Source organism: Paramormyrops kingsleyae, chromosome 7 (assembly GCF_048594095.1).
Source record: "Paramormyrops kingsleyae isolate MSU_618 chromosome 7, PKINGS_0.4, whole genome shotgun sequence".
Lineage (NCBI taxonomy): Eukaryota > Metazoa > Chordata > Actinopteri > Osteoglossiformes > Mormyridae > Paramormyrops > Paramormyrops kingsleyae.
The window spans coordinates 16,975,061-17,001,241 of NC_132803.1; the positions used below are offsets into that span (position 1 = coordinate 16,975,061).

General features: G+C 45.3%; 1 protein-coding gene across 8 annotated transcripts in view; it reads left to right on the top strand.

The window, feature by feature from the left end:
• The window catches only part of arhgef28a (Rho guanine nucleotide exchange factor (GEF) 28a), an 84,035-nt gene that overhangs the window by 48,751 nt on the left and 9,103 nt on the right, over positions 1 to 26,181 (top strand). For 3 of the 8 annotated variants that reach the window (XM_023823013.2, XM_023823014.2, XM_023823020.2), the window contains 26 exons: positions 343 to 467; positions 3,030 to 3,343; positions 4,046 to 4,244; positions 4,565 to 4,676; positions 5,877 to 5,957; positions 6,749 to 6,791; positions 9,117 to 9,218; positions 9,906 to 10,029; positions 10,362 to 10,497; positions 10,803 to 10,858; positions 11,225 to 11,282; positions 11,975 to 12,113; positions 12,539 to 12,660; positions 13,185 to 13,325; positions 14,944 to 15,194; positions 16,603 to 16,728; positions 16,858 to 16,975; positions 18,155 to 18,409; positions 18,498 to 18,574; positions 19,134 to 19,312; positions 19,850 to 19,941; positions 20,359 to 20,541; positions 20,820 to 20,960; positions 21,912 to 22,054; positions 23,245 to 23,292; positions 24,603 to 25,091. In XM_023823013.2, coding sequence (XP_023678781.2) covers positions 343 to 467; positions 3,030 to 3,343; positions 4,046 to 4,244; positions 4,565 to 4,676; positions 5,877 to 5,957; positions 6,749 to 6,791; positions 9,117 to 9,218; positions 9,906 to 10,029; positions 10,362 to 10,497; positions 10,803 to 10,858; positions 11,225 to 11,282; positions 11,975 to 12,113; positions 12,539 to 12,660; positions 13,185 to 13,325; positions 14,944 to 15,194; positions 16,603 to 16,728; positions 16,858 to 16,975; positions 18,155 to 18,409; positions 18,498 to 18,574; positions 19,134 to 19,312; positions 19,850 to 19,941; positions 20,359 to 20,541; positions 20,820 to 20,960; positions 21,912 to 22,054; positions 23,245 to 23,292; positions 24,603 to 25,091 — 3,854 coding nt within the window. The remainder of the gene's footprint in view (positions 1 to 342; positions 468 to 3,029; positions 3,344 to 4,045; positions 4,245 to 4,564; positions 4,677 to 5,876; positions 5,958 to 6,748; positions 6,792 to 9,116; positions 9,219 to 9,905; positions 10,030 to 10,361; positions 10,498 to 10,802; positions 10,859 to 11,224; positions 11,283 to 11,974; positions 12,114 to 12,538; positions 12,661 to 13,184; positions 13,326 to 14,943; positions 15,195 to 16,602; positions 16,729 to 16,857; positions 16,976 to 18,154; positions 18,410 to 18,497; positions 18,575 to 19,133; positions 19,313 to 19,849; positions 19,942 to 20,358; positions 20,542 to 20,819; positions 20,961 to 21,911; positions 22,055 to 23,244; positions 23,293 to 24,602; positions 25,092 to 26,181) is intronic. The other 5 variants (XM_072714420.1, XM_023823021.2, XM_072714418.1 and 2 more) reach the window with 4 other exon arrangements.

Here is a 26,181-nt window from a genome sequence, read left to right on the forward strand (position 1 = left end):
CCTAGATGACTGGTGTCACTGGGTGCTGTTGGATTGGCTTTTAAATACTGTAAAATGCACATTGGAAATGTGAAACTATATTCAATAGAATAGAATAGAATATCTTCATTGTCATTGTACAACACAACTTCATAATAGACTAAGATACAGACCTAGGCAGAACACAAAACAGCTGTGCAAAGCTATAAGCTATTAAAAATAGTTTTAATATTGCTAAACAGCAAAATGAGAGCTTTGTAAGGAAAATTGCTCCCAGTGTACTGACAGGCTTTATCTGGTTTCATTTTACAGTGAAGCCCACATTTGCTGAAGGATACTCAGGCATGTACTTTGTTCCTGCAGAGAAAAGCCCGTCTCCATCATTCAGGAGACCTCCGGACCAGTCGACCTTCTCGGCCGCCGCCCGGCTGTCCGCCATGCTGAATGGGAAGGACCAGATATATGCCAATGCCATGCTGGTGGAGCAGGTATCGCAGAGAGAGGCCCAAAGCTTCACCCGTAACATACTGCCGCTCTGCCGGCTCAGAGCCTAATCCATAGTGTCTTAGGAAAAGGAGGTAATGTTACGTGGAGCAGATTCATTCCTCTAAAATACAGGCAGCCCCCAGGTTACGAACGACAGCCATTCCCTAAGTCTGTCTTTAAGATGAATTTGTAGCAGTCGAATAGCGGTAGATTTTGTTTATTATTATTATTATCCATTCATCCATTTTCCAAACCACTTACTCTTCTGGGTTGTGGGGGGTCCGGAGCCCATCCCAGAAGCTACAGACAAGAGTCCTCTTAACCTGAGGACTGCCTGTACCTTATTCGGTGGTTTCCATACTTTCTGCAAAATGGAATCATTCTATCCATGGAAGACACATGAAGTCTTGCCTTCTGTCTACTACTACCTAGTCTACTAGTCCCTGTGCCATCTCCAGATCAAAACAAGACTATTGCAGTGTGGGCGTGTGTGATGACATCATGCAGCATATTAGTTAACTTTATATACATTATTACATATACACTGTGTGGACAAAATTATTGGGATACACCTCTTAATAATTAAATCCAGGTATTTTATTCGATTACATCGGCACAGGTGTATAAAATCAAGCACTAAGCCATGCAGTCAGGTTTATAGACATTATAAAAGAATGTGTTGTTCTGAAGAGCTCAGTGAATTCAAGCACTGTACTGTCATAGGATGCCACCTTTGTGATAAGTCAGTTTGTGATTTTTTTTCCGTGTTAGATTGTTGATGTTCAACTGTAAGTGGTATTATTGCAAAGTGGAAGCCTTTAGGAACAACAGAAACTCAGCCACATAAAGTAACAGAGCAGGTCACCGAGTGCTGAGGCACGTAATGCGTAAATATTGCCAACGCTCTGTTGATTCAGTAACTGCAGAGTTCCAAACTTCCTCTGGCATTAACTCCGGCACAAAAACGGGAGCTTCATGGAACAGGCTTCCATGGCCGAGTAGCTGCATACAAGCCTCACCAAGTGCAATGGCAGGTGTTGGATGGAGTGGTGTAAAGCACACTGCCACTGGACTCTGGAGCAGTGGAAATGTGTTCTGTGGAGTGACGAGTCACGCTTCTCTGCCTGGCTGTCTGATGGGCATGTCTGGGTTTGATGGATGCGAAGAGAATGTTACCTGCCTTGCGCCAACTGTAAAGTTTGGTGGAGGGATAATAGTATGGGATTGTTTTTCAGGGGTTGGGCTAAGCCCCTTAGTTCCAGTGAAGGGAACTTTTACTACTTCAGCTTACCAAGGCATTTTGGACAATTCTATGCTTCTAACTTTGTGGGATCAGTTTGGGGAAGGCCCTTTTCTGTTCCAGCGTGACCTTACCCCAGTGCGCAAAAAAGGTCCAAAAAGACATGGTTGGGTGAGTTTGGTATGGAAGAACTTGAATGGCCCACACAGAGCCCTGACCTCAACCCCATCAAACACCTTTGGGATGAACTAGAATGGAGGTTGTGAGTCAGGCCTTCATGTCAAACATCAGCGTCTGACCTCACAATTGCTCTTCTGGATGAATGGGCAAAAATTCCCACAGACACACTCCAAAATCTTGTAGAAAGCCTTATATGGCATCTGTCATACCTGCAAAGCGCAGACCGATTCCATATTGATCTCTATGGATTTAGAATGGGACGTCATAAATGTTGCTGTACCTGTAGGTGTAATGGCCAGCTCCCCAAAACCTTTGTCCATATAGTGTATCTCTCTTTCTTCTGAATCACATATATAGTATAGATTTGAAGTGAGCTTGGACCCTATGTCAGGGAGCAAAGGGCAGAGGGACCCATAGCAGTTCAACACTGGGCACAGTCTATCCGCAGTTTAGAGACATCAGGTCAGCTAACCCTTGTCGAAGGATCGCCGTATAGTGTGGGGCAAACATACGATCTCCACAGAGCCGGCATGGGATTCAAGCCTGTGACCCGAGGCAGCGAGTAAAAGCAGCACTGTACAGTAAAAGCAGCACTGTGCAGTAAAAGCAGCACTGTACAGTAAAAGCAGCACTGTATGAGAGGAACTGCTTATCAGTTCTGATGCAAGTTTGCCTGCTGGGATAAAAGAAACAAGCTATTGGGCCAAAAGGTTAAATACAAGAGTCTGAACAATGTCCAAAATGTGCAGTTGTTGTTGACACAGCTTTACTGATAGTGTACAACTCAGCTACCCTATATCAGGAGGCGTCCTTAAACGCCATGCCACCTTATGGCTCATAGGTGCAGTTACACCCCCCAGAAACTCCTGCTATTTCACATTAATGAGCTGTTACTCAGGCACAGGTAAGAAATGCCGCTTTTGGTTTGGTCCTGTCCATCACCTTAGGCACTCAAATTTGATTCAGAACATTCCTTCGCTCTGAAGCAGAACAGAGAGCCTGATGATCTATTACTACTTATTTGTTTGTTCATCACTATAGGATCTGTAAGGGAAACGATGTATCCACTGTTTATGGGCACATGGACTCAATTTAAAATTTCCATCAGCCTCACTGTCTTTGTAACCCCCCCCCCCCCCCATAGGTGAATGACTCGGACATAAAGTACAGCATCGCTGGGGTGACAGGCGACAGCACACTGACGGACGGTGGGGGGCCCGACGCTCTCGGGGGCGCTCCGCCTTTCCCAGCTGACCCTGCGCAGGTGGCGGGCTCATCCGCTTCTCTCTCCCGCCCTCCGCACGCAGAGGAAGGGGGGGCCCGGGAACAATTGACCCCCGCTAGTCCCTCCCCGTGTCTTTCCCCTGTTGACCTAGCGCTTTCTCGGCTAAATAAGCTAGCCCAGGCCGACGTGCTCAGTCAGGGAGGGGGATCCTCGCGGGAGGCATGTGCTCGGAGGTGAGATGTCCTGCCTGGCCGCGCTTTCACTTCAGAGTCTCCATTAGAATCAGAATCTTCAACCCGCTTTGTACTTGAGCTTTCCTGTACAGTAAAGGTACGGCTGGCTGTTGCTCAAACGTTCTTTTGACATGTTCAGTAAACAGTAAAATGCTGTACATTAATTCCATTTTATGTTTGATGTATTTCTGTAATGTACAACAGTAATGATTTAAAGTATTTAGTGTTCTACGAGATTATTACATCATACGTGTTCAACTTCTGTAATGATTCAAAGTACAAAATTCAGTTTGCGGCTATGAGATCCTTTTGAAATGGGGTTTGTCATCAGGTGTCTGAATTTAATTTCAGTTTTATATAGAAGGATATGGACCAAAGTAGTTGTGATGAAAGGTTTAACGGCAGTTTTTAAATGCTATTTGATTAATGTTCTCTCACTCATGTCTCCATATTTTCCATCTTTTAAATGGTGACAACATCTTTTAAAACTGACAAAATGACTTCTGCATTCTGTATTATTTTCTATTCTAACATGTTTAATTCCTTTAGACATTAGTGTATACTTAGCCCAGCCTGTGCTTGTTTTTCAAGGCTTCTTGCATTGAGCCCATTGTTCACCTATTTCCTCTCCCATTCTCAGGCTGGGGGGTGGGGGTGGTTGCACTTGTTCTAATGGGAGCTCTCTGTGTCACTTCCCGTCAGCCCCAGTCTAGTGGCTCTGGAGGTAGACAGCGAAGAGGACGAACTACTGGAGAAGTCGGCTTTTTCTCGCCATTCCACGTCTCCCCAGCAGGGCGGCGCCCTGCAGGCCAGCAGCGGAGACGATCAGGACTCCTTCGATGCCTCCCTGGACCTCAGCCGCAGTCACGCACACTCCTCTCCCTTACGCAACTCTCCTTTGGTACTGTGAGCCTCCTCGCTGTGGTACACAGCCAGAAAGTAGATTCAGCAAAAAGCTATTTTCAGTCTGAATCACACACATTATACGCATATGCCGTTTTATATGCACTAGTAAATTGTCTTTTACTTGTACAAAGAAAATAATCTGGTGAGCTGCCAAGTCACAAGTAGATGTTGCAGTAGACTGGGGGGCAGGGGGTTATGAAGACACCGGTCTGATTGCTGCGATAGAAGGGTTGGACGACCACCGATTTAGTAACCATTCATTAGAAGGTTCATTAGAAGTTCCACTTGCTTTTCTGACTGTTGTCTTTTCTGTAGGATTCAGGGGATCTCGGTCTCCGCCTGCGCTCGTACTCGTACTCATCCCCCAAGATCAGCACGGTGCGGCCCCGCTGCAGCCGGCACCTGGCCAGCTCGGATCTCACCGAAGGTCGGTGTCTCTCCAGCTGGCCCTCAGCTGACCAAAAGCTCCAGTTTGGCTGTTCAGTCTCCCGTCGTATACATAATGATCTTTATGCTATCATTATACTGTATACTGTATATATAATGATCTGCTTTTCAGCATATACTATTCTGATCGAGTGTCTGAGTTACTGTGGAGCATTCTGAATAGTATTAGAATATGTTTGTTCTGTTAGCTGTTTCTTCTTTTCCCTTTTGTTTTGGGCTGAAGAACGGAGCCGGAGTTTAATTTGAGAGCGCCAGTGTTCCCTTTCAGCACCGAGCTGATTGTAATCAGTTATTTCACTGTTTGAATGAAACATCTCTGTGGAGCGTTTTTCCAGCAGCGCTCTGGCTCTGCACGAGATGACTTGGCTCCTGACCCTCTCTGGGTCTGTCTGTTGTGCGGCTGTGGGCCCAATAGCGGCAGCAGCTTGGAAGCAAACGTGTTTTCTTAGTAATTTAGATTTTTGGAGTTCGCCTTTCTTCGATTCTCATTTCCTAGATGGTATTTGGATGCACAGATGTAACTACATGAAACATACCAAAGACCTCCTGACCATAGGTGGTTCTAGACCCTATTTAGGGGGGCTTCAACCCTCCTGTTTTTTAACCCCCTGTTAAAATAATGACCTTAAGACGATTTAGCGATCAGTCCTGTATTTCTCTATACATTTCATACCCCCCGCTCGGCATCCCTTTAGGGGCCTGAGTCCCACTAAGGGCCAAATCCTAAAATTGTACCTGCTTATGATGCTTTTATCTACTGCAACTGACAAGCTTAGGTTTACATTGTGTATAACTTTCTGGAATAATTAACGTTTTTCCTATCAGTGGGGGCAGATTGGGAGCAGACTGGGGGTGGAAAAGGGACAGACTGGGCGTGGACTGGGGGCAGAGTGGGGGTGGATTGGGAGCAGACTAGGGGTAGACTGTGGGCAGACTGGTGGAGGACTGAGTGGACTGAGTGGGAGCAGACTGGGGTGGACTGCCGGTGGACTGCCGGTGGACTGGGGGTAGAGTGGGAGCAGACTGGGGTGGACTGCCGGTGGACTGGGGGTAGAGTGGGAGCAGACTGGGGTGGACTGCCGGTGGACTGGGGGTAGAGTGGGAACAGACTTGGGTGGACTGCCGGTGGACTGGGGGCAGAGTGTTACTCCCAAGTGAGCGTTCTATCCTTGCCCTGTAGATGGCGTGTTCAGCAACAGTGGTCGGTCCCTCCTTCAGGCTCTCTCTCTGTCTAAATCACTGTCCCTGCTCAATCCGATTAGTGAGTATTCGCCTCAGATGATCCCGCCCTGCCCGGCTAGCAAGCATGTAGCCCAAGCAGCTGGGCCTCATGGGATGGGCACTTTTCCTTCATTACCCTCGCCCATCATCCCCGCCGTGCTCCAGTAACCATGTCTGGGGTCTGCCTCCACATGTCAAACGCTAATCCTGTCCCCCCACATGTACGTCCCTGCAGCATTTTAGTGGAGCTGGTCACCGGGTCACCATGTGCAGGACAGAGAGGCACAGTGCATGGTACCCACAGCCATCCCACTAACTAGCCAGCCTGTGTCGTAGTCACCGCTTGGGGGTAGGGTGTGTGACACGGAGGGCATGCAGCTCCTAGCTTGTGGTGTGTGGGTCTTTGTGGGGGGAATTGTTGTGCCCAAAACATTAATCTTACCCTCTGTTTTCATTCCCATAACATGTCATGACTTCCGTGTTGGTCCTTGCTGAGTGTACATTTAAAACTCTGTGTCTCATCAAAGGGTGTTATACAATCCTGAGGTCCCGCATGAAAGTTCAGTTTACTGTGCTTGCACTCCAGCCACGTCATGTCGTTGCTGATCACCAATGTGACGGTTCTTTCTCTAAAACTTTTGCTAAATGAATCGTTTCGTACGATTGTTTTTTGCTTTGGCTTATCGGCCGTTTTCTGGATGGTGTATAACACCCAGAACATTGTTTTTGCATTTGTAAGGATGCGACATGACTATTGCACAAGTCCCCAGAAGGGCCTTTCTGCACATCCACCATGTTTATTGTTTTCTTCATTTTCTTTTCCTTTTACAGAACAGCGTGCTTTCAGCTTGCCAGAACAGCCACAAGAGAAAAGGTATTTATGAAGATGAATCCCTCATTTCACTGCCTTCCGGTTCATAATGCCGTACCGTTTCCCGCTACCCCCTGTCGCGCTGGTATAAACGCTGGCCTGATCTCTGTTAGCCATTATTATTATTGGCAGCTTGCCCAGTGACCCCCTGGCAGTTCTGGTGGTTTCAGGCTGGCGGGTCGGTTTCTCCTGGGTTTTTTTGAGGGTGCACTTATAAAATTAGCAGGCCCACACTTCTCATTCAGGAAGTGTGGCCTTAGCTTTTGGCTTACTGTTAGCTTTCGGTTTGCTACTAGCTCTTGGCTTGCTGTTAGAAATCGGCTTTGCCATTAGCTCTCGGCTTGGCATTAGCTTCTGGCTTGCTGTATCCTTCTGGCTTGCCGTTAACTTTCAGCTTGCTGTTAGCTTATGGCTTGCTGTTAGCTTCTGGCATGCTGTTAGCTTCCAGCTTGACGTTAGCTTTGGACATGCCGTTTGCTCTCAGTTTGCTGTTTGCTTCCGACTCGCCGTTAGCTTCCGGCTTGCTGTTAGCTTGTGGTTTGTTGTTAGCTCTTGGTTTGCTGTTCGCTCTCAGTTTGTTATTAGCTTATGGCTAGCTGTTAGCTTATGGCTTGCTGTTAGCTCTCAGCTTGCTGTTTGTTCTGGCTTGCCATTAGCTTTAGGCCTTCCATTAGCTTCCGGCATACTGTTAGCTCTCGGCTTGCTGTTAGCTCTCAGTTTGCTGTTAGCTTATGGCTTGCAGTTAGCTTCCGGCATGCTGTTAACTTTCGGCTTGCCGTTAGCTTCCAGCTTGCTGTTAGCTCTTAGTTCACTGTTAGCTCTCAGTTTGCTGTTAGCTCTCAGTGGCTTGCTGTTAGCTTCCAGCTTGCTGTTAGCTCTCAGTGGCTTGCTGTTAGCTTTCGGCCACTGTTACCTCTCAGTTTGTTCTTAGCTCTCAGTTTGCTTTTAGCTTCTGGCTTGCCATTAGCTTTCAGCTTGCTGTTAACTTCGGGCAGGCTGTTAGCTTTCGGCTTGCTGTTAGCTCTTGACTTGCTGTTAGATTCTGGCTTACTGTTAGCTACCAGCATGTTTTGTTGGTTCACTGCACATCCTCAGTGCCACTTCCTAATTTTCCCAATCGCCCATCAACAAAATAAAAACCTCAGAAACTTTATAAATAAGTCTGTTGTCAAGTAGCTCTGTATTTAGTTTGGCTTCTGTGTTGGCATACGTATATCATACATATTAGCGTGTGTATATATGATTAGACGGCTGTATAGGCACATTTATGTGTTTATATGTACTATGTACTATACATATATACACACACTTCTGTCTGTTCCTTCACAGTTGTATTGGCACTGGAATAGTCGACTAGGTATTTTTTTACCTAATAAACTATAATATAGTATACTGTAGAAAATAGTTGGAAATGTAGGTTTCTTTTAGTTTTAAGTCTTTTAGTTTCTTTTAATTTTTTAAGAATATCGGCCAGTTTTTCCTGTTTTATCGTTAAGCAGCTTCCACATGCACCGCTAAGCCGCTTAGGTCCTGTGCAGTTGTCCATTTTCTGATAGCTATGGGGTCTCCTTCAGGCAGGCTCAGTTAGATCTTGGATGTTCCAGTATTCTCCGTCTTGGGCAAGAAGTGTCCAGGTTTGCATAGAAAACATCAGCACTGTAAAAGTTTCCAGGTACACTTTGTTCATAATGAAGATATGCAGTATTACTAACGAAAGAACTGCAAAATGTCACATTATAGCAAGTATATAATACATTGTTAGAAGCATTTTATGAGAGTATGAAAATTGCCTTTTGAAATATTAAACAACCTGAAAATAACCAACCCTATAAGGACGTGTTCATGCTTAACTCATGTTTAACCCTTCCTGACCTCACTTTATCTTACTAACTAATGTTAAATATTTTTAGTTTACAGTATTCTACCTAGACTTGATTGCCCTTTTCAGTCATTTGGGAGTATTTGGTATATGAAACAGAACATCAGGTTCCTTAGTGCAATCCCATGTGTCCCAGTCCTGGGTAGCCGGTCCTTAGTCCCCATTTACCCGTAATAAGCCAAAACCTGGAAATATTACCGTTTTCCATAAAATGGGACAGCATGCACAGCAGCATTCCCCGTGTCCCCAGCCAACGTGCTGTGCAGTTATCACACAGTTTCAGTCCCTTTGTAGTGCTGCCAACAGCAGGCACTCGAACACGACAGACACCACAGGCAGAGAGTCACTCCTGCTGCTCGCTGATGGTTAATGCTGAAAAGTACACGGTGTGTGACTAAACCCCCCCACCAAGCCACAGCACGTCGGGAGAGCTCTGTTGTTTCCCATAGGGAGTTAACTTTCCGTAAGAGGGCACAGTCAGCTGAGGACGAGGGCAGAGTGGCACTGGCGGCGTCCCTGCAACACCTCACCCTCTCCGAATTCCTCAAAGAGTATGTGGCCAGTCCAGCCCTGGGGTCAGCTTGGCGTAACCTGTTAGCTATTAACCCATCTCGCCGCTCACTGCTGTGTCAGCACCCTAAACACCGCAAGCTGTCTGGTAACCAAGCCTAACATAGCAGGCACACTGTTTATATTTACTAGTAATAGCATCTAACCGCCCCTGAATTACTTGCCAGTAGATCTGTAACCTGTAGATCTGTTACCTATAGCATGTTGAGGTATGGATTAAATGAGGAGCTCAAAATAAAGGCAGCTTTAAATGCTCTGTGAGTCATGAAGCCTGAAGTCCAGAAGAATGAATTGGTTTGTTATGACTCTGTGGGGGGGCTTAGGATTGCATGGTATGCTCGCTTCGGTTTAACTTTTCTCCAGCAGGACCAGTGGTGGTATGAACTAACCCACTGCAGTGTTTCTTTTGCTGCTTAGAATTTAAAATGTATCTGTGAGGTTCTTAGAAATGCAACAGTAGGACAGTGGGCACAATCTGATTATCATTGTGACTAACAGCTTTCCTGCCTTGTGTAAAGTGCATGATTGGCACAATGCGAACTAACCATAACATTGTCCTTCAAGTAGATTAATGCCAGTTTGTTCTGTAATGTACAGCCGCAGAATTGCCGAGTGCGTGACGCAATTTTGCAGTCGTGTAAAATGCTTTTTTTTTTTTCTTCAAACAGAATTGAAGAAGAAGAATGGGATAAATATATCATCCCGTCCAAAGCCGAGTCGGAGAAGTACAAAGTGAGTCGCACCTTCAGCTTCTTGAAGAGCAGGATGTCCAGCACTCGCAACAAGAACAAGGTAAAGGCAGGCGCTGCACCTGTCAACCCGCCTGCCTCCGCTGAGGGACATGCACGCGTTTACGCTCGGCCACCTCCTTCCAGAGAAGAAATGGACGTATTAGACCTTAGAAAGCGCTGAACTTTTAACTGTCGCCCACCAACAAGCAGAACTGTGCTTGTAATCATTAACCCTCATGGAAAGCAAACAACAAATTCACCTTTGCACGTCCCCGACGTACAGCTTTCATTATCGTTAATGCCGTTTCATGAGGGCAGTCAGGATAAAAAGGTAGCAGAGAAATGCCAGATCCTGTGCGCTTGACTGATAACCACTGGGTCTGACTTCCCAAGGGGAAGGCAAAGGAAAAGGAGGGCAAAGAGAAGTCACTGAATGGCCACCAGTTTGCCACAGGGTCCTGCACAGGTCTGACGCTGTGCCTGGTCTGCGACAAGCCAGCTGTGGGGAAGGACCTCCTTCAGTGTTCAAGTGTGTATTGTTTTCCTGTCTTCCTGTCAGCGGGTCACCACCTTTGTCTCTCTATAAATGTGGAGAGGACTGATATTATGCTATTGTTGAAGGAAGCAGAGGTGTTTGCTCTAGAATTTTCTATTATGCTCTACTGCTGCTCTCTAATCCAGATGCTTTCGTTTCTGGTCCAGATGCAATAAATACTTTTGCTGAATAGGCTGGTGGGCATTTAAATTCTGAAAGGTTAATATGCAGGCTAATGTCGGACTCTGTACACTCTAGCTGTTATTGAGGTGTTATTGATGATGTCACTTCCTCCACAGACTGCAGCATCAATGTGCACAAAGGCTGTCGGGATCCTGTCACACCTTGTATGAAGGTATCACTTTATTGCACGCAGGATCTTGTTAAATACAAATACTGCAATTTATAGCAGGATATACTGTAATTATTTCAGGTCTCGTTCTCTAGTCATGCCCACAGAATTCCTTAAAAAGGAATGAGGAAATGTTATAATTTTCAGGGCGTCATTCGAGGAGTTACGTTGCTTGCAAAATAATCAGAGTGTTAGTCATGGTCAGCCAAAACCAAGAAATAATTTATGTTAATGATTTAAAAGTACAGCATATATATTATCTTTTTCTTTCCTTAAGAATGGAAGAGTGGCTACAGCACATGGAAGTTATATGTTGTTTGCACATACATGTGATCCTTATTTTCAAATCAGAGTCTTTGTTTCTCACAGAAGCTTCAAGAAAGATATGCGGTGACAATGAAGAACAAGTCAACTTCCCTCCCGCAGAGTGAGTCCAGCAGTTAAAGTTTGCCTGGTTGCATTAATGTTTAGTGAACTACGTGGGGGGTTCCTGACGGAGCCTCTCTTCCCCTACAGGGCAGTGAAGCACCTTTTTTTAAAACTGGTCGAGTCCTTTGATCTTTGTACAAAGACCTCTTTAATGAGCATTTTCATTCTAATGAGCATATATATTAAAGTTACAAAATGCTCACCAGAAATAGTACAGAAATGTTTTTTTCCACAATTCCAGATTTATTTTAATATCTATACAGCAGACATGCAATTCTTGCATAATTTTAAATCAAGGGACAGTAGAAATTTTGAGAGTAATTATAGAAGGGCAACAACAGATATCCTGTAAATAGAACCAGGCATGGCCCACCTTTGATGTGCTTAAGCGGCCACAACTGGGCTAACTGTAATCGTCTCCCAGTAATAACTAGAGAGGAACAATTATATCTAACTTCAAACTGAAATAATCTCCTCTTAGCTTGCCCCTAAGAAAATAGTTCTTTAAACTTACGGAAAGTAACGGTTACTTATTTATTTATGATGCAGTTGTATGGTTATATATTTATTAGTTAAGCATATGTAATTTAATTGGAATGTTCAACAGCTTTTGTTTTCTGCAATAAGCGGTTGGCCCAGGATTAAGTTCTGGGAGCCCCATACTGACCTGTGACCATTATTATCTGTCAGACACTCTGACGCGGGAAAATCCCATAACCTGCGTCATCCCCACCTCCACCTCCCTGCCCGCCGTCATGTGTCGGGATAAGAGGGAACAGGCCAGCGTGCCTGGCTCCCTGTCCAAGAGCGCACCCATCGTTACAGAGCGGTGAGTGGGCTTCCTCCGTAGCCATGCGGTGGGGTGGCCAGTTACAGGGGGGTCACGAGTGCAAAAAAAATACAAGCTTTGATTAGACATCTGCACACAGCTATGTTCCTTCTGCATGGAGATGAACGTCTCAGGGTCAGAAATCCAAGCCCTGAACCATGTTTTAGTATTTCTGAAAGGTGCATGGTTTTACGCAGGTTTAATGACGTGTGCTTCAAGCCCCATGAAAGATCATGCCATTATAGCCTTAGACAAGCTACGTTTCCTGAATTCCTCCAATAAAATATCTACAGTAGCTTTATGGAGATAGAGAGTGAAGCTAAAGCCTTTGCTATAGTAATTTAATCAGAAGATGAATGTCACTTGTGGTTTTGCATGAAGCTTCACAGAGGCCCTTACGATGTTGTTGCCGATGTCCTCCCCAGCAGGCTGAGCGAGGGTCCCGAGGTCGACCCTGAGACCGTGGCCTGGGGGAGCCGCTCGCAGTCCGAGGAGCTCCTGCCCGTCACCGAATCCTCGCCCTCCACCGACTCCTCCATCATTGAAGGTATTATCACGTCATCCTCTACCTTAGCTACCTGAACAGCCACTCACCCAGGTTCTGTAACTGCTTCTCCAGCACAAGTTACCCCAACAGACTGAACTAATTGTACTGTTGACTGTCTTCGGAAGCATTGATTTATTGGTGCTGAGAGGGGGGGTATTGAATTACCTGGCATCTGATTTGTGGCTTGAAACAGGACTTTGAGCTCAGTTTACCAAATTAGCAATGAGAAGGCAGTGTGTTGTTCTTTGGCTATTTGTGGAAGAACATTTTATTCTCAGGTACTGCCTGATTCTGACTAATGCTTGAAAAATGTGTTACCCGTTAAATGAGCTTTCATCAAGTCTGTGGCGCAGTGGTGAAATTCCTTCAAGCATCCATACCAGTGATAATTTGATAAATATAACTGCAGTTTGCGGTCTTTTTTGATGTACTTCTCAATTTTCCGTCTATTCTCTGAGGTCGATTTTACCAGAGGAATTATTTTCTTCACAAAAGCAAACAGGTGTCATCTTCTGTGTCTTCAGATGTTGTGGACGCCTCATTAAGAAATGACTTCCGGGCAGATCTGCTAGATTACGAGGCGGAGTCCTGGAGCCTTGCTGTGGACCACAAGTTCTGCAAGAAGCAAGAGAAACGTGTTGTGAAAAGACAGGATGTGATTTATGGTGCGTTCTGCAGCCTTATCAAACAGGGACTAAATCTCCACTTTGAACAAACAATATTGTCTTCCGTCCTCTGACATAAGGTCAAAATAAATTACAAACATGAAGCCGGTGCCGGTTTTAGTCTACATCACTGTTATGGCAGCTGTTTAAACGGCTGTTGGATAAAAAGAGTCAAACCTTTCCTATTAGTTTTGGCAAAATACCTTTACTCAGTGGAATATTTATAGTGTTCAGAAACAAAATGAAATGTCTTTCTAAGTTATTTTTTAACTCTCTGTATGCCATGCCTTCATCCTTCTTCCATATCTGCACCTGCGATTCAGACTTATGTGAGCCTGGTGCCAGTCTCAGGAACCACAGGGCATGTGACACGGTACACTCTGGATAGGATGCCCTGTTTGGGGGAACATTCATAATCTGAGTCAAAAACCATTTACATATTCAGAAAACTTCTTCTGAAAGCTTTATGTGCTAAGACTGAGTCCTAATAATATGAACTTGAAATGACATTTTGAATGTGTATTTAGAGACTTGGAAGCAGTTTCCAAATACACAAGAGCATGTTGGGTTTGGGAACTACAATGAAGCAATCTTGAGCTAATTTCCGAAAATAACTGAATACCCTGGCAGTGTTTTGCATATTTTAAATCAGAAATCAGATGGAAAAGCTGTGCTTCACTTGCCTAGGTGCGGAGAGATCACAGTTTACTTCAAGTGACCGTGTGTCTGTTGGTTGGAAATCAAAGAACATTTAGTGTTTTTAAGAAACACCGGCAGCATCTCTGAAGATGAACATAGAACCTGAATTTTAAGCTCTCAATTATTGTCATCACTATCTGGCTTTAGAATTATGCCTGAGTCTTAGTTCTGATCCTTTTTACTCTTTTAATCTTTTTAAAAAAACTTTTATTTATTATTTTATTTGCTCACTAAATTCCGCTAATGGAGGAAGTATTTGTAGAAACAGCTTGGAGCAATCTCGATACATCATGGTTAGGTTATGTCGTCAATACAATATTTAAATAGCTTGCATGTTTTACCCGTTGTCCATTCGTTGGCAGTAAAAAAAAAAGTGTTAATTTCCTTCCTTTGTGGTATTGCCAAATATTTTAGATAAGTTTTCCAGTTGGGTTTTGACCTCGCAACCTTCTAGGCGCAAGGCCAGCTCTGTGAAGAGTGGCGTTCAGGCCTGCCAACTGTTAATTGTAAGGACTACAGGAGTCACCTTTGAAATATACAGATATCCATTTAAAGGTATCTTTCCATTTACTCTAAGCCAAGACACTGCAGTGTTTGCTTTATAACAGTGGGGAGATTCTGAGTAATGCTTGTGTTGTTTTTCAATGAAGCCTTTGCTGCTGTTGAACTTACAATTACAAGTAGTAGCTGTGTAAATATATAGCATGATCTGTTAGGTATAAATTATTTAGCAAATGTCTTTGTAAAAGTAAAAGCTTTCTTGTGTGTGTTACTGATACTTTTAATTTGTCTAGTTTCCTTTTTTTCTTTTCAAACTCCTGTGTTCAAGAGGAGAGGGCTGCGGGCACAGCGACGTGCCCACCAAGATGCCCCCAGAGATGAACTCTTGAGATTATTACTCTGTTTCTTGTTCCTCCAGAGCTGATGCAGACCGAGATGCACCACATCCAGACGCTGACCATCATGGCTGAGATTTTCCGGAAGGGCATGAGGGAAGAGCTGCAGCTCGACCTGGAAACGGTGGACAAGATCTTCCCCTGTCTGGACGAGCTGTTTGACTTCCACAAAAGCTTCTTCTGCACCATGAAAGAGCGGCGGCAGGCCTGCACCATGGAGCATAACAGCAGGAACTTCCTCATTGACAGGATCGGAGACATCCTTGTGCACCAGGTGAGTATCCAACTGACAACAGAGTGTGAAGTCTATATATTGGTCGGTCTTTTTTAAGTATTTGGTTAACAAAGGAGATCTCTGTTAATACGGTGTCACAGCACATTGCCTGTTATGCATATACACTCACCTAAAGGATTATTAGGAACACCTGTTCAATTTCTCATTAATGCAATTATCTAATCAACCAATCACATGGCAGTTGCATCAATGCATTTAGGGGTGTGGTCCTGGTCAAGACAATCTCCTGAACTCCAAACTGAATGTCAGAATGGGAAAGAAAGGTGATTTAAGCAATTTTGAGCGTGGCATGGTTGTTGGTGCCAGACGGGCCGGTCTGAGTATTTCACAATCTGCTCAGTTACTGGGATTTTCATGCACAACCATTTCTAGGGTTTACAAAGAATGGTGTGCAAAGGAAAAAACATCCAGTATGCGGCAGTCCTGTGGGCGAAAATGCCTTGTTGATGCTAGAGGTCAGAGGAGAATGGGCCGACTGATTCAAGCTGATAGAAGAGCAACTTTGACTGAAATAACCACTCGTTACAACCGAGGTATGCAGCAAAGCATTTGTGAAGCCACAACACGCACAACCTTGAGGCGGATGGGCTACAACAGCAGAAGACCCCACCGGGTACCACTCATCTCCACTACAAATAGGAAAAACAGGCTACAATTTGCACGAGCTCACCAAAATTGGACAGTTGAAGACTGGAAAAATGTTGCCTGGTCTGATGAGTCTCGATTTCTGTTGAGACATTCAAATGCTAGAGTCAGAATTTGGCGTAAACAGAATGAGAACATGGATCCATCATGCCTTGTTACCACTGTGCAGGTTGGTGGTGGTGGTGTAATGGTGTGGAGGATGTTTTCTTGGCACACTTTAGGCCCCTTAGTGCCAATTGGGCATCGTTTAAATGCCACAGCCTACCTAAGCATTGTTTCTGACCATGTCCATCCCTTTATGACCACCATGTACCCATCCTCTGATGGCTACTTCCAGCAGGATAATGCACCATGCCACAAAGCTCGAATCATTTCAAATTGGTTTCTTGAACATGACAATGAGTTCACTGTACTAAAATGGCCCCCACAGTCACCAGATCTCAACCCAATAGAGCATATTTGGGATATGGTGGAATGGGAGCTTCGTACCCTGGATGTGCATCCCACAAATCTCCATCAACTGCAAGATGCTATCCTATGAATATGGGCCAACATTTCTAAAGAATGCTTTCAGCACCTTGTTGAATCAATGCCACGTAGAATTAAGGCAGTTCTGAAGGCGAAAGGGGGGCAAACACTGTATTAGTATGGTGTTCCTAATAATCCTTTAGGTGAGTGTAGTTGTTGCATGTATATAGCTTTCAAGCCTCCATGCAACCAGCACCCTCTCATTTTGACATAGTTTTCGCATGAAAATGCTGAGAAGATGAAGCAGGTCTACGGGGAATTCTGTAGCCATCATACCGAAGCTGTGAGCTTCTTCAAAGAGCTTCAGCAGCAGAACAAGAAGTTCCAGCTATTTATAAAAGTAAGCCTTATTTTATTAATTTTGTTCCTTTAAGCCTTGTGGGTTATGTCATCATAATCTCCTTATGGGTCACTGGCTGCCTTATTCATCTGATACCTATTGCTCTGTATCCTGATGATGTTTCTACAGCAACAGAGTAATAACTCTTTGGTGCGGAGGAAAGAGATCCCAGAATGCATCCTGTTGGTGACACAGCGCATCACCAAATACCCAGTATTACTGGAGAGGATTCTTCAGTATTCCCAAGGTCAGTCAGTCTGTTTCAGGTTCAATACTGCAGATGCATCTTCAGTTTACACATTAACTTAATTTCAGAATTTCCATTTCTTCATCTATAGCCTAAAATCAATGTACCTTTGCTCATCACTGGGGCTGTGCCCTTTTAAGGTATAGAAATGATGTACGAGGAACATTTTTTTTGTACCATTGGGGTCCATTAATGTTTGTACCTTGAGGATGATCCGAGTCAATTTCTGTACCTTAAATTACACTAAAAAGTACATTTACTACAGCTAGGGTACAACTGGCCTACCCTTGAGGGTATAGCCCCAGTGATGAGCAAAGGTACAGATTGGTACTCATTTTTACTGACAGTGTATGTCAGTCGAATGTGGAACACTGAAAACAAATACTACAGTAAAATCTCGTTATAGTGGACTCGCTTATAACGGAATATCGTCTATAATGGACAAGGTCCGCTGGTCCCGGCAGTGCGCCTTTAAGAACATGCAGAAAAATCATCGGATATAGCGGACTCGCATATAACGGAATTTCGCTTATCATGGACAAACTATTTGGTCCCCAGGGTCGCTTTTAGCTGTAGTTTTGTTCGGCTATAACAGACATACAGGCTCCGCCTACAAGGCGTGTGGCGTGCCGGTGATATCCAGCGAAGATACGTAGTCGGGATTATTAATAGTCATGCATCTGGTCAGGTAAAGCTGGATTACTACATGTACAATATAATAATCTATACCACAAGTGTGTCTGCTGAGGTGTGGCATGAGTAAATGGTGTCCTGTAGTTGTGTTCTGGGCAACTCAGCAAAACAGCAACTCTGGTTATAACAGAGTTTGGATATGACGGATTGTTTTGCCAGGTCTCTTGAAGTCCGTTATAACTGGAATTTACTGTAGTTCAATTTCATTATAATTGAACACTGTTGACCTAGAGATGCAGAAAATGAAAATGGTAAGATGAGTTATAAAATATTTGAAAATACTGTATTGTTTTTTTTCTTGTGATCTTACCATAAATACCTCTGGAGCTTCTTCCAGGAAGCATGTGGCATGAGGCAGTGGCCAGCCTGGATGGCAGAACATCACAGGGCTCACATATTGTTAGCAAGATGCAGCCGACATTAGAAAAGCGACTGAAAATGAGGCACCTGTCAGGTCTCACCAAACCAGTTTTGTGTTCCTCTCAGAGGGCACTGAGGAGCACACTGACCTGTCCCGAGCCCTGGCTCTGATCCGGGAGGTGATCGTGGCCGTCGACCTGAAGGTCAGCGAGTACAACAAGGAGCAGAAGCTGCTGGACATCTTGAACCGCATGGAGAACAAGACTCTGGCTAAGCTGAAGAACGGCCATATCTTCCGCAAGCAGGACCTTCTCAACCAGACCAGGACATTGAAGCACGAGGGCTTGGTCTACTGGAAGACCGCAACTGGAAGACTCAAGGGTTGGCAGCAGAATTGGGAATTGTAGGATTGCTAGATTATAAGACTATTTTTAGAGGGATTTCTTATTCTTTGTATCTTTTCTTGCAGATATCCTGGCGCTTCTCCTCACGGACACTTTGATATTCCTCCAGGAGAAGGACCAGAAGTTCATTTTTGCTGCTGTAGTAAGTTTAGAATGAGAATGAAAACCTGAAGGTCACTCTGTAAATGACACATTTATCATGCCAGATGATCAACCTGCTGTTTCCTTTTCATTTGTCATGGATGGTGCTTTCAATCATGCATATGCATCTGCGGACCGAACTGCCAGTTAATCTGGACCCAGCCGATAATACACCTTATGGTGCATTAATATGGTATACGTGAAAAGGCTGAACATGGTTTGAAATACAAAAAGACTATGTAGAACCACCAAACTTCACACACACTTGCATCATAACCTGTCATAATCCCCCCCCCCCCCCCCCCAATGATAAAAAGTCGAAGCGATCAGAAAGCCTTAAGAAGTTCTCGCTTTTGTTTTATATTGGTGTCTATATGGAGGGGTACTGAGGGCTACTTCATTAAAGTTTGTGAAATGCTGTTTTGTTATTGATAATTGTTCTGGACCTCTGACTTCTCTCATGTGGGCCATGGGACCTCTGATCAAAAAGTTGAAGAGGCTGTGCTGTATGGCATCTCATGGCATCTCCTGAAATATGTGAACACGCTTGGCTCCCCCAGGACCAGAAGCCTCCGGTGATCTCCCTTCAGAAGCTCATAGTGAGGGAGGTGGCCAATGAAGAGAGAGGCATGTTTCTAATCAGCGCATCCGCCGCCGGCCCAGAGATGTACGAAGTGCACACGGCCTCCAAGGAGGAGCGCAACACCTGGATGAGGCTGATAAGGGAGGCGGTGGAGAGGTCAGTCAGGACTGACTCCGGCCTGTGTGGGCTGTGTGGGATACCACCATGGACTATACCTCTACAACAGGGGTGGGGAACCTGATCCATGGAGGGCCAGTGTGGGTGCAGGTTTCTGGAGTGACCTCTCAATCAGCCAATAACAGTAGGTCCCCAGGACTGGTGTTGAGAAGCACTGCTTTATTATTGGCTGATTGAGAGGTCATCCCAAAAACCTGCACCCACATCAGATCTCCATGGAACAGGTTCCCCACCCCTGCTCTACAACATGCTTCACTCTACTTAATGGTGCTGTGTTTTAACTGGTAGCTTGTCACATGTGCTTCGACAGTATGTCACTTCAGATTAAAAATCAAATTTGCAACATAAGTGCCCGTCAGACTGTTAAACAAACCTGTACCCAAAGTTGACGTTCTTGACTTGTTTGTTGCCCCAACCGTAAAAGCGCGGCGACAGCATGGGCGCGTGCGGAACACTGCACACATGTCAGCGGCAGAGTTTTTGTCCCGACACTCACCGCTCCTTCTTATACCACAGCTGCCCCGAGGAAGAGGAGGAAATCAACAGCGAGTGTGAGGAAGACAAGCGAGCTGCAGAAGCCCGTGCTCAAAAGATCCAGAAGCTGCAAGGTCGCGTCTCTTTGGATGTCTGTCGTTTGTCTTGGTCCTCGTGCTTCAACACACACCGCAGATGCCTCTCCATCACAGGCAGAGGAATAAATAGTATCCAGCTTTATTTATGTTCTAAACGCACTTTACTGTTGTCTTTGACCTGTATGGGGTCAACATGCATGGCTGTGCAGAGGTTTCAGATATTTTGACCCAACATTGGTCCTCTGCATCTTTATTCTTCACTCTGCTTTGTCTGTGGCCTTGAAATGAGAATGTGATCTGACCTGTTTGGCCACCACAAGGAGAATTCTGATGATGGGTATATAGTTTGGATTGATGTGATGTGACCGTGTTGAGCATGGCCCTCTACGTTAAAGAATCCAAAGCCAATCAAGCAGAAACTTAACGTTAGATCTCCTGCACATATCCGTGCAGAGACGCTAAACTCACAGGACCAGCAGATATGCTCCAGCCTGGAGGAGAAGCTGAGGATTTACACGGAGCTGGCGAGAATGAACGTGAAGGAGGCCTCGCTGCCGGAGCCGCGGCTGCTCATCCCGGCCAACGCGGAAGAGGCACCACAGGCCGCGCCGCTGCTCACTGCTGCTCTCAGGGAGGGTGAGAGTCTCAGCCCCGGAGCTGCGCCCAGCACCTCTGCTGCTCCACTGATCTTCTTTATGTATTAGAAGACTGCTGAATTCCATTATGTGCATCTGTCTGTTTTCAAGTACTGTTTATCTAGTTGTGGTTCCATAGATATATTTGTCATGGTAGAAAACAAGTAGCTGGAGAACCTGTGCAATTTTTTTCAGACACGTATCTGGGGCCTGATTGTAAGTCTGAGGTGAAATCACTGCCCATTTCTAAAATGCACTCTGACTGCATCCTCTTCCCAGCGGAGAAGCTGACCACCACTCTGACTTCCCGGTCTCGCTCGTCCGACAACGGGTCCCAGGAGAGCTTGCCAGAGTCTGGTGGTCCCGTCAGCCTCGCCGATTCCACTGGCTCTGCAAGCATCCAGGGTTCCTCCTTGGAATGTGAGTCACATGTACATTCCTTAGCCCAACCTTTCTGTTTTCAACTGTGCGCCTCTATTTGGTCAGTCGGCACAATGTGAACGTTCATGATTTGGGGTTTATGTTCTTATGATAAGACATGGACATATATATATAAGGACATGGATGAGTGAGTCTGGTGTGGAGGGACTTGACTGGCCTGCACAGAGCCCTGACCTCAACCCAATAGAACACCTTTGGGATGAATTAGAGTGGAGACTGCAAGTCAGACCTTCTCGTTCAACATCAGTGCCTGACCTCACAAATGCTCTCCTGGAAGAATGGCCAAAAATTCCCATAAACACACTCCTAAACCTTGTGGACAACCTTCCCAGAAGAGCTGAAGCTGTTACAGCTGCAAAGGGTGGGCCAACTCCATATTAAAGCCTGTGTATTAAGAATGGGATGTCATTAAAGTTCACGTGTCCAAAGGCAGGTGTCCCAATACTTTTGGAAATATAGTGTATGTGTGTGTGTGTGTGCGTGCGTAGGTATAGATAGATAGATAGATAGATAGATAGATAGATAGATAGATAGATAGATAGATAGACAAATAAACCTATGATAAAAACAAAAATCCCATATGAACTTTCTTAAAATGATGTAACTGGGACAGTAGTTGTTCAGCTACAGATGCTAAAAGGCACTAGCTGCATATTTCACCTCCAGCAGATGTCGCCATGTCTCCTTGCCATATGAAAATGTATGAGTATGGAAATCTGTCCTCCTGGGCAAATTTGCACTTATGCAAATTTATGTAAATAGAACTTTTACAGGTAATCTATTTTCTAGATATTAAAAGCCTTTTTGATTCAGGGTTGGTTTTGTTCAAGACATGTCCCTGTTTATCTGAATCTTGTACCCCTGTAATAAAATGTTAAAATGTGAATTCTGAGCAATGTAACATGTTTTAAGGTCTTATTTCTCTCATAGGTGACTGCACGGTCGCCCACAATTCGAGCTCAGTGTCTCAGACTTCAGACCTGGATACCAGAGAAGTAGAGTGGACAGCGGCCAGCGCTGTAATATTATCTGTCCCTGCCCCTAAAAGGGATCACTACAGTATTAACCTAAAGGTAGAGTAAAATGCATAACAAACAGACCACTTCTGTGCCTTATCATTCCAGCAGTAATTGCTGGAAATAATGCCCAATAATAATGCATTGCAGAAATGTTTAGTTGCTTCTTTATGTATGGCTTGCCTGTTTGTTATTCAAACACACAGCCCACATTTGCATTCATTGCCCATTCCTGCGTTCTGTTCCCTTCTGTGAAGTGCGTTGATGTAAAGCCAGAATCCTTTTGTAAGCTACAGCGTCAGGCCACTAGGTGGTGCTCAAGACAAACAAAAGATCCAGGCAACGACCAAAATCCAACCTTGTGGGTGATAATACACTCCCTTACTTAAACCAAATGATTAAAAAGATTATTGTTTTAAAATAAATTATGCATAAAAAATAAGTTGGCACTGCACATGTACAAGCCTCAGACCTTGTGAAAATTCAGAAGATGAGCATGGCTAGTTTTCCCGCGCTTGGGAGATGTCCAAGAAGCACAGCGCTGTTACGACTGGTGTTCCTGCCCAGCTGGGGACAATCTTCCCTTCTGGTTAATTAAACCCAATGACCCAGGGTAGCGAGCGAGAGACTTTTCTGTAGGAAATGGCCTTTGCATAGGACATTAAAACCGAACTCCTGACTCATAGGGATCTCCATGGCAGTTATTGCACAGAGCTAGACTGTCGAAGCTGTTGTCTTGGCTTGCTCACGTCGGCCTTGTAATCGAAACGTCCCTTACGCTAGATTGCCTGCATAAACAATAACCCTTTTATTCTGCCTGGGTAGCTAAAGTTTTGCCTGTATCTGGGATAGAATGAGCTTGTAGTTTAGTGTGCGTTGCTGTCTTGTTTTTACCCCCACACAGGTGCTTACGTGTGTATGTATCGGTACAGAGCTTTTTATGTATTTCTGTTGTAGATTGTTATCTGATTGCACATTGGCAGCCTGCTGTCTTTGTAATCTACCCTTACCGGTATGGACAGATGCCAGGACAGTGTTATAGCACAGTGCTTCTCAAACCAGTGCTCGGGGACCCCCAGGCTGTCCACGCTTTTGCCTTGGGAGTTGGGAGGAAGCAAAAACGTGGACCGTCTGGGGGGGTCCCCGAGGACCGGTTTGAGAAGCACTGTTATAACGAGTCCCATTTACCCATCAGGCAATGTAAGCCACTCATTCTTTCTGCCTGAATGTTCATTCCTCCTTCCCAGGTGGCCCAAAGTGTGCAGAGCCTGACCCAGTTACTCTACAGTCTGCAGGTGAGAAAGTCCCTCAATGCTGCTTCATTGTTGCGAACCATTTAAAGCAGTGTTTCCCAGTCCGGTCTTCGGGGATCTCCAGCCGGTCCACATTTTTGCTCGCTCCCAGCTCCCTGCCAGGCAGTCCACATTTTTGCTCCCTTTCTAGCTCCCGGTAGGAGCAAAAACATGGACTGTCTCGAGGTCCCTGGGGACCAAGTTGGGGAAACACTGATTTACAGTATCTGTCCTTCTGGTGACCAGCAGTAAAGGCTGTAATTGTCATGCGTTGCCTAATTTAGTGAAGCAGGAAGTATTAGCCCTGTAATGTAGCTCACCAAAAAGCTGGTGAAGCAAGTCGATAATAATGGGGGACGGTTAATTACCTGTTGAATTAGGGGTCTGCAATTATTGTCCTCAGGAGGAGTGGAGATTATTTTCTTAGTTTGCCATAGTTTTCGTGTCGATTGTTTGTATTGGAGGTGAGCCAGGAGTGAATGTTGTACTATTGTCAGCCAGCTCATGGACACACGCATTGGCAAAGTGAACCTTCAGCCTTATCAGCCCACTCTCTGTTTAGTTGCATAAATGAAGAAAGAAAAAAAATGTGCAAGATTCTACTTTTCTGAATATGACGGAGTACATGCCTGTGCTGAGAATGTCAGTTTCTGTCATGATCAAGGCTACTTTGCTTTTTATTTTATAATAGACATTTTTTCCATCATTACTACTCAACTGGCTTCTGCAACAGCCATATAAATATTTTTGTTCTTTTTGACATCTCAAGGCTCCCGTAGATTTAATGCAAGTTTAGATATTTGTAATTCATAGGTACCTGAGCAGCTTCCAGAGAACCTTTCCAAATCCCTGTGATCATCGCCCTCCTCTAAAGAGAACATGATATCCCCTCCAGTCACGGAAAACTTAACGTACATACTTCCCTGGAATAAAGGGAGATTTTTCCAATTTCTGGTATTTTGGACTAGCTTTAGGAAGTTATACAAATTTCCTCAGTAAGCTAAAATAAAATAGCCTTTTCATGAAAAGTTTTTATCTTATATTCTTAATTAATATTTGTTTGTGCTCGCTTGAGTTTTTTCAAATTTATGTAGTTTCTAAAATTAAATGATTGCTTTTGAGACCACTGTTACTTATTATTATATGAAATAATAATAGATCATTATATTGTTGTATTGTAACACATGGAAGCTAGATGGATTATTATTACTATTATTGTTATTATTATTTTCATTTTCTGTGTTTAGCTAGTTGAGGCTGACCTGCTCATAAACTGCTGTTGTTAGTGCAGACGTGCATCATGTGCTTTTCAGGCGGCTGTGACCATCCAGGACAGCTGCTTCGAAGTGCAGAAGGTCCTCCTGCAGGAGAGCGGCCGGCTGCCCCGGCCCCCGTGCCCCCGTGCCAACGCCCTGCAGGAGCAGGAAAAGCAGCGCAACCTGGAGAAGCAGCGGGAGGAGCTGGCCGGCGTGCTGCGGCTGCAGGGTCAGCTGCGGCAGGAGCAGCAGCGCTGGGAGCGTGAGTGCGACCTGCGGCGCCGCCAGCAGGAGGCGCTGGAGAGCCAGTTGGAGGCACGTGAACAGGAGTGCCAACGGCAGGCACGGCGGCTGCAGCGGGAGCGCGAGGAGCTGGACGGCCAGCTGCGGGAGTACCAGCAGAGCCTGGAGAGGCTGCGCGAGGGCCAGCGGCTGGTGGGCCGTGAGCGTGAGAAGCTGGACGCCCAGCAGAGGTTGCTGCAGAGCTGGCGCCACAACCGGCAGAGGAGTCTGCCCGTCATGATGATCCCGCTGGATGGCTGCCAGGTATGTTGATGCCCATGGGGGGGGGGGACACACGAGAGGGCCTCTCCACAGCACTGGTGGGTGCCTGGCCAGCCACAAACATGGAGCTACACAGAAAGCGCACAGCTGGCCGACCAGCTGAAGCATAGGCACCCTGTTTGCAAGCCCCACGCTACGTGCCAATTGATACTTGGGCCTCATTACATGAAGTTGCCTCTCAGGTCACACTGGCAGGGTGTCCAGTCGGCACCTTGCGCTCTCTGTGTAGGTAACGGTCAGGCTGTCGAAGACGGTCGCTGTGGTGGAGCCGGGCTTCAGCGTTTTCATAGTGACCCTGATTAATCGAATTTTAAGCCTCTGAAATGCACATTAAAATTATGCTTGACTAACCTATAAATGACTAAGTTATTAATGCCAACTGAAAATGACATTAATGCATCGATGGGAATTTTAGATGGGATGGGTGATGTAGGATTTAGCAACGGAATGTCCACCCTGTGTCTCTGTGTCGTGGGGGCCGCATTCCAGGCCCTGCCTTCTCAGAGGGGGTGGGGCTGCAGAGTGGGGGCTGCGGTGGGCCTCTGATTCACAGACCGGGAAGATAGGGACAGTTTAAACACTGTCTTTAAGTTAAACCAGCCAAAGAACAAGGGGATGCTTCTGAATACACACAGACACACACACACACACAGACACACACACGCAACAGAGACTCGCAGGAAGTAAAGTGCTGTGAAAACTATTGTGTGACAGAGAAGCTCACTACTGGTAAACAAACAGTGGGTTTACCTTTTCCTGTCTGTGCTTCCTTCCCTGGTTTTAAAGTCTCACACGAAATAGTACTGCTAAGTCTCTGGGAGTAATGGGAAGTAGGAGTGAAGCAGGCTGTTGGGTTGCTAACCTTGTGTTTTGACTGCTTTGTGTTGCTAAACAGAGGTCTGTGTTTTAGCCATTTATTGTGAGGAACTGAATAAAAGCAGCATCCAGGAGAAAAGACACAAAAAACTCCTTCAAGAACAATTACTGCAAAGCCTCCCAGTCACGCTGCCGTTACATATATCAATACGTAATACTTTAGCGACGCTGTAATAACAGGGCTACCTTTGGCGTT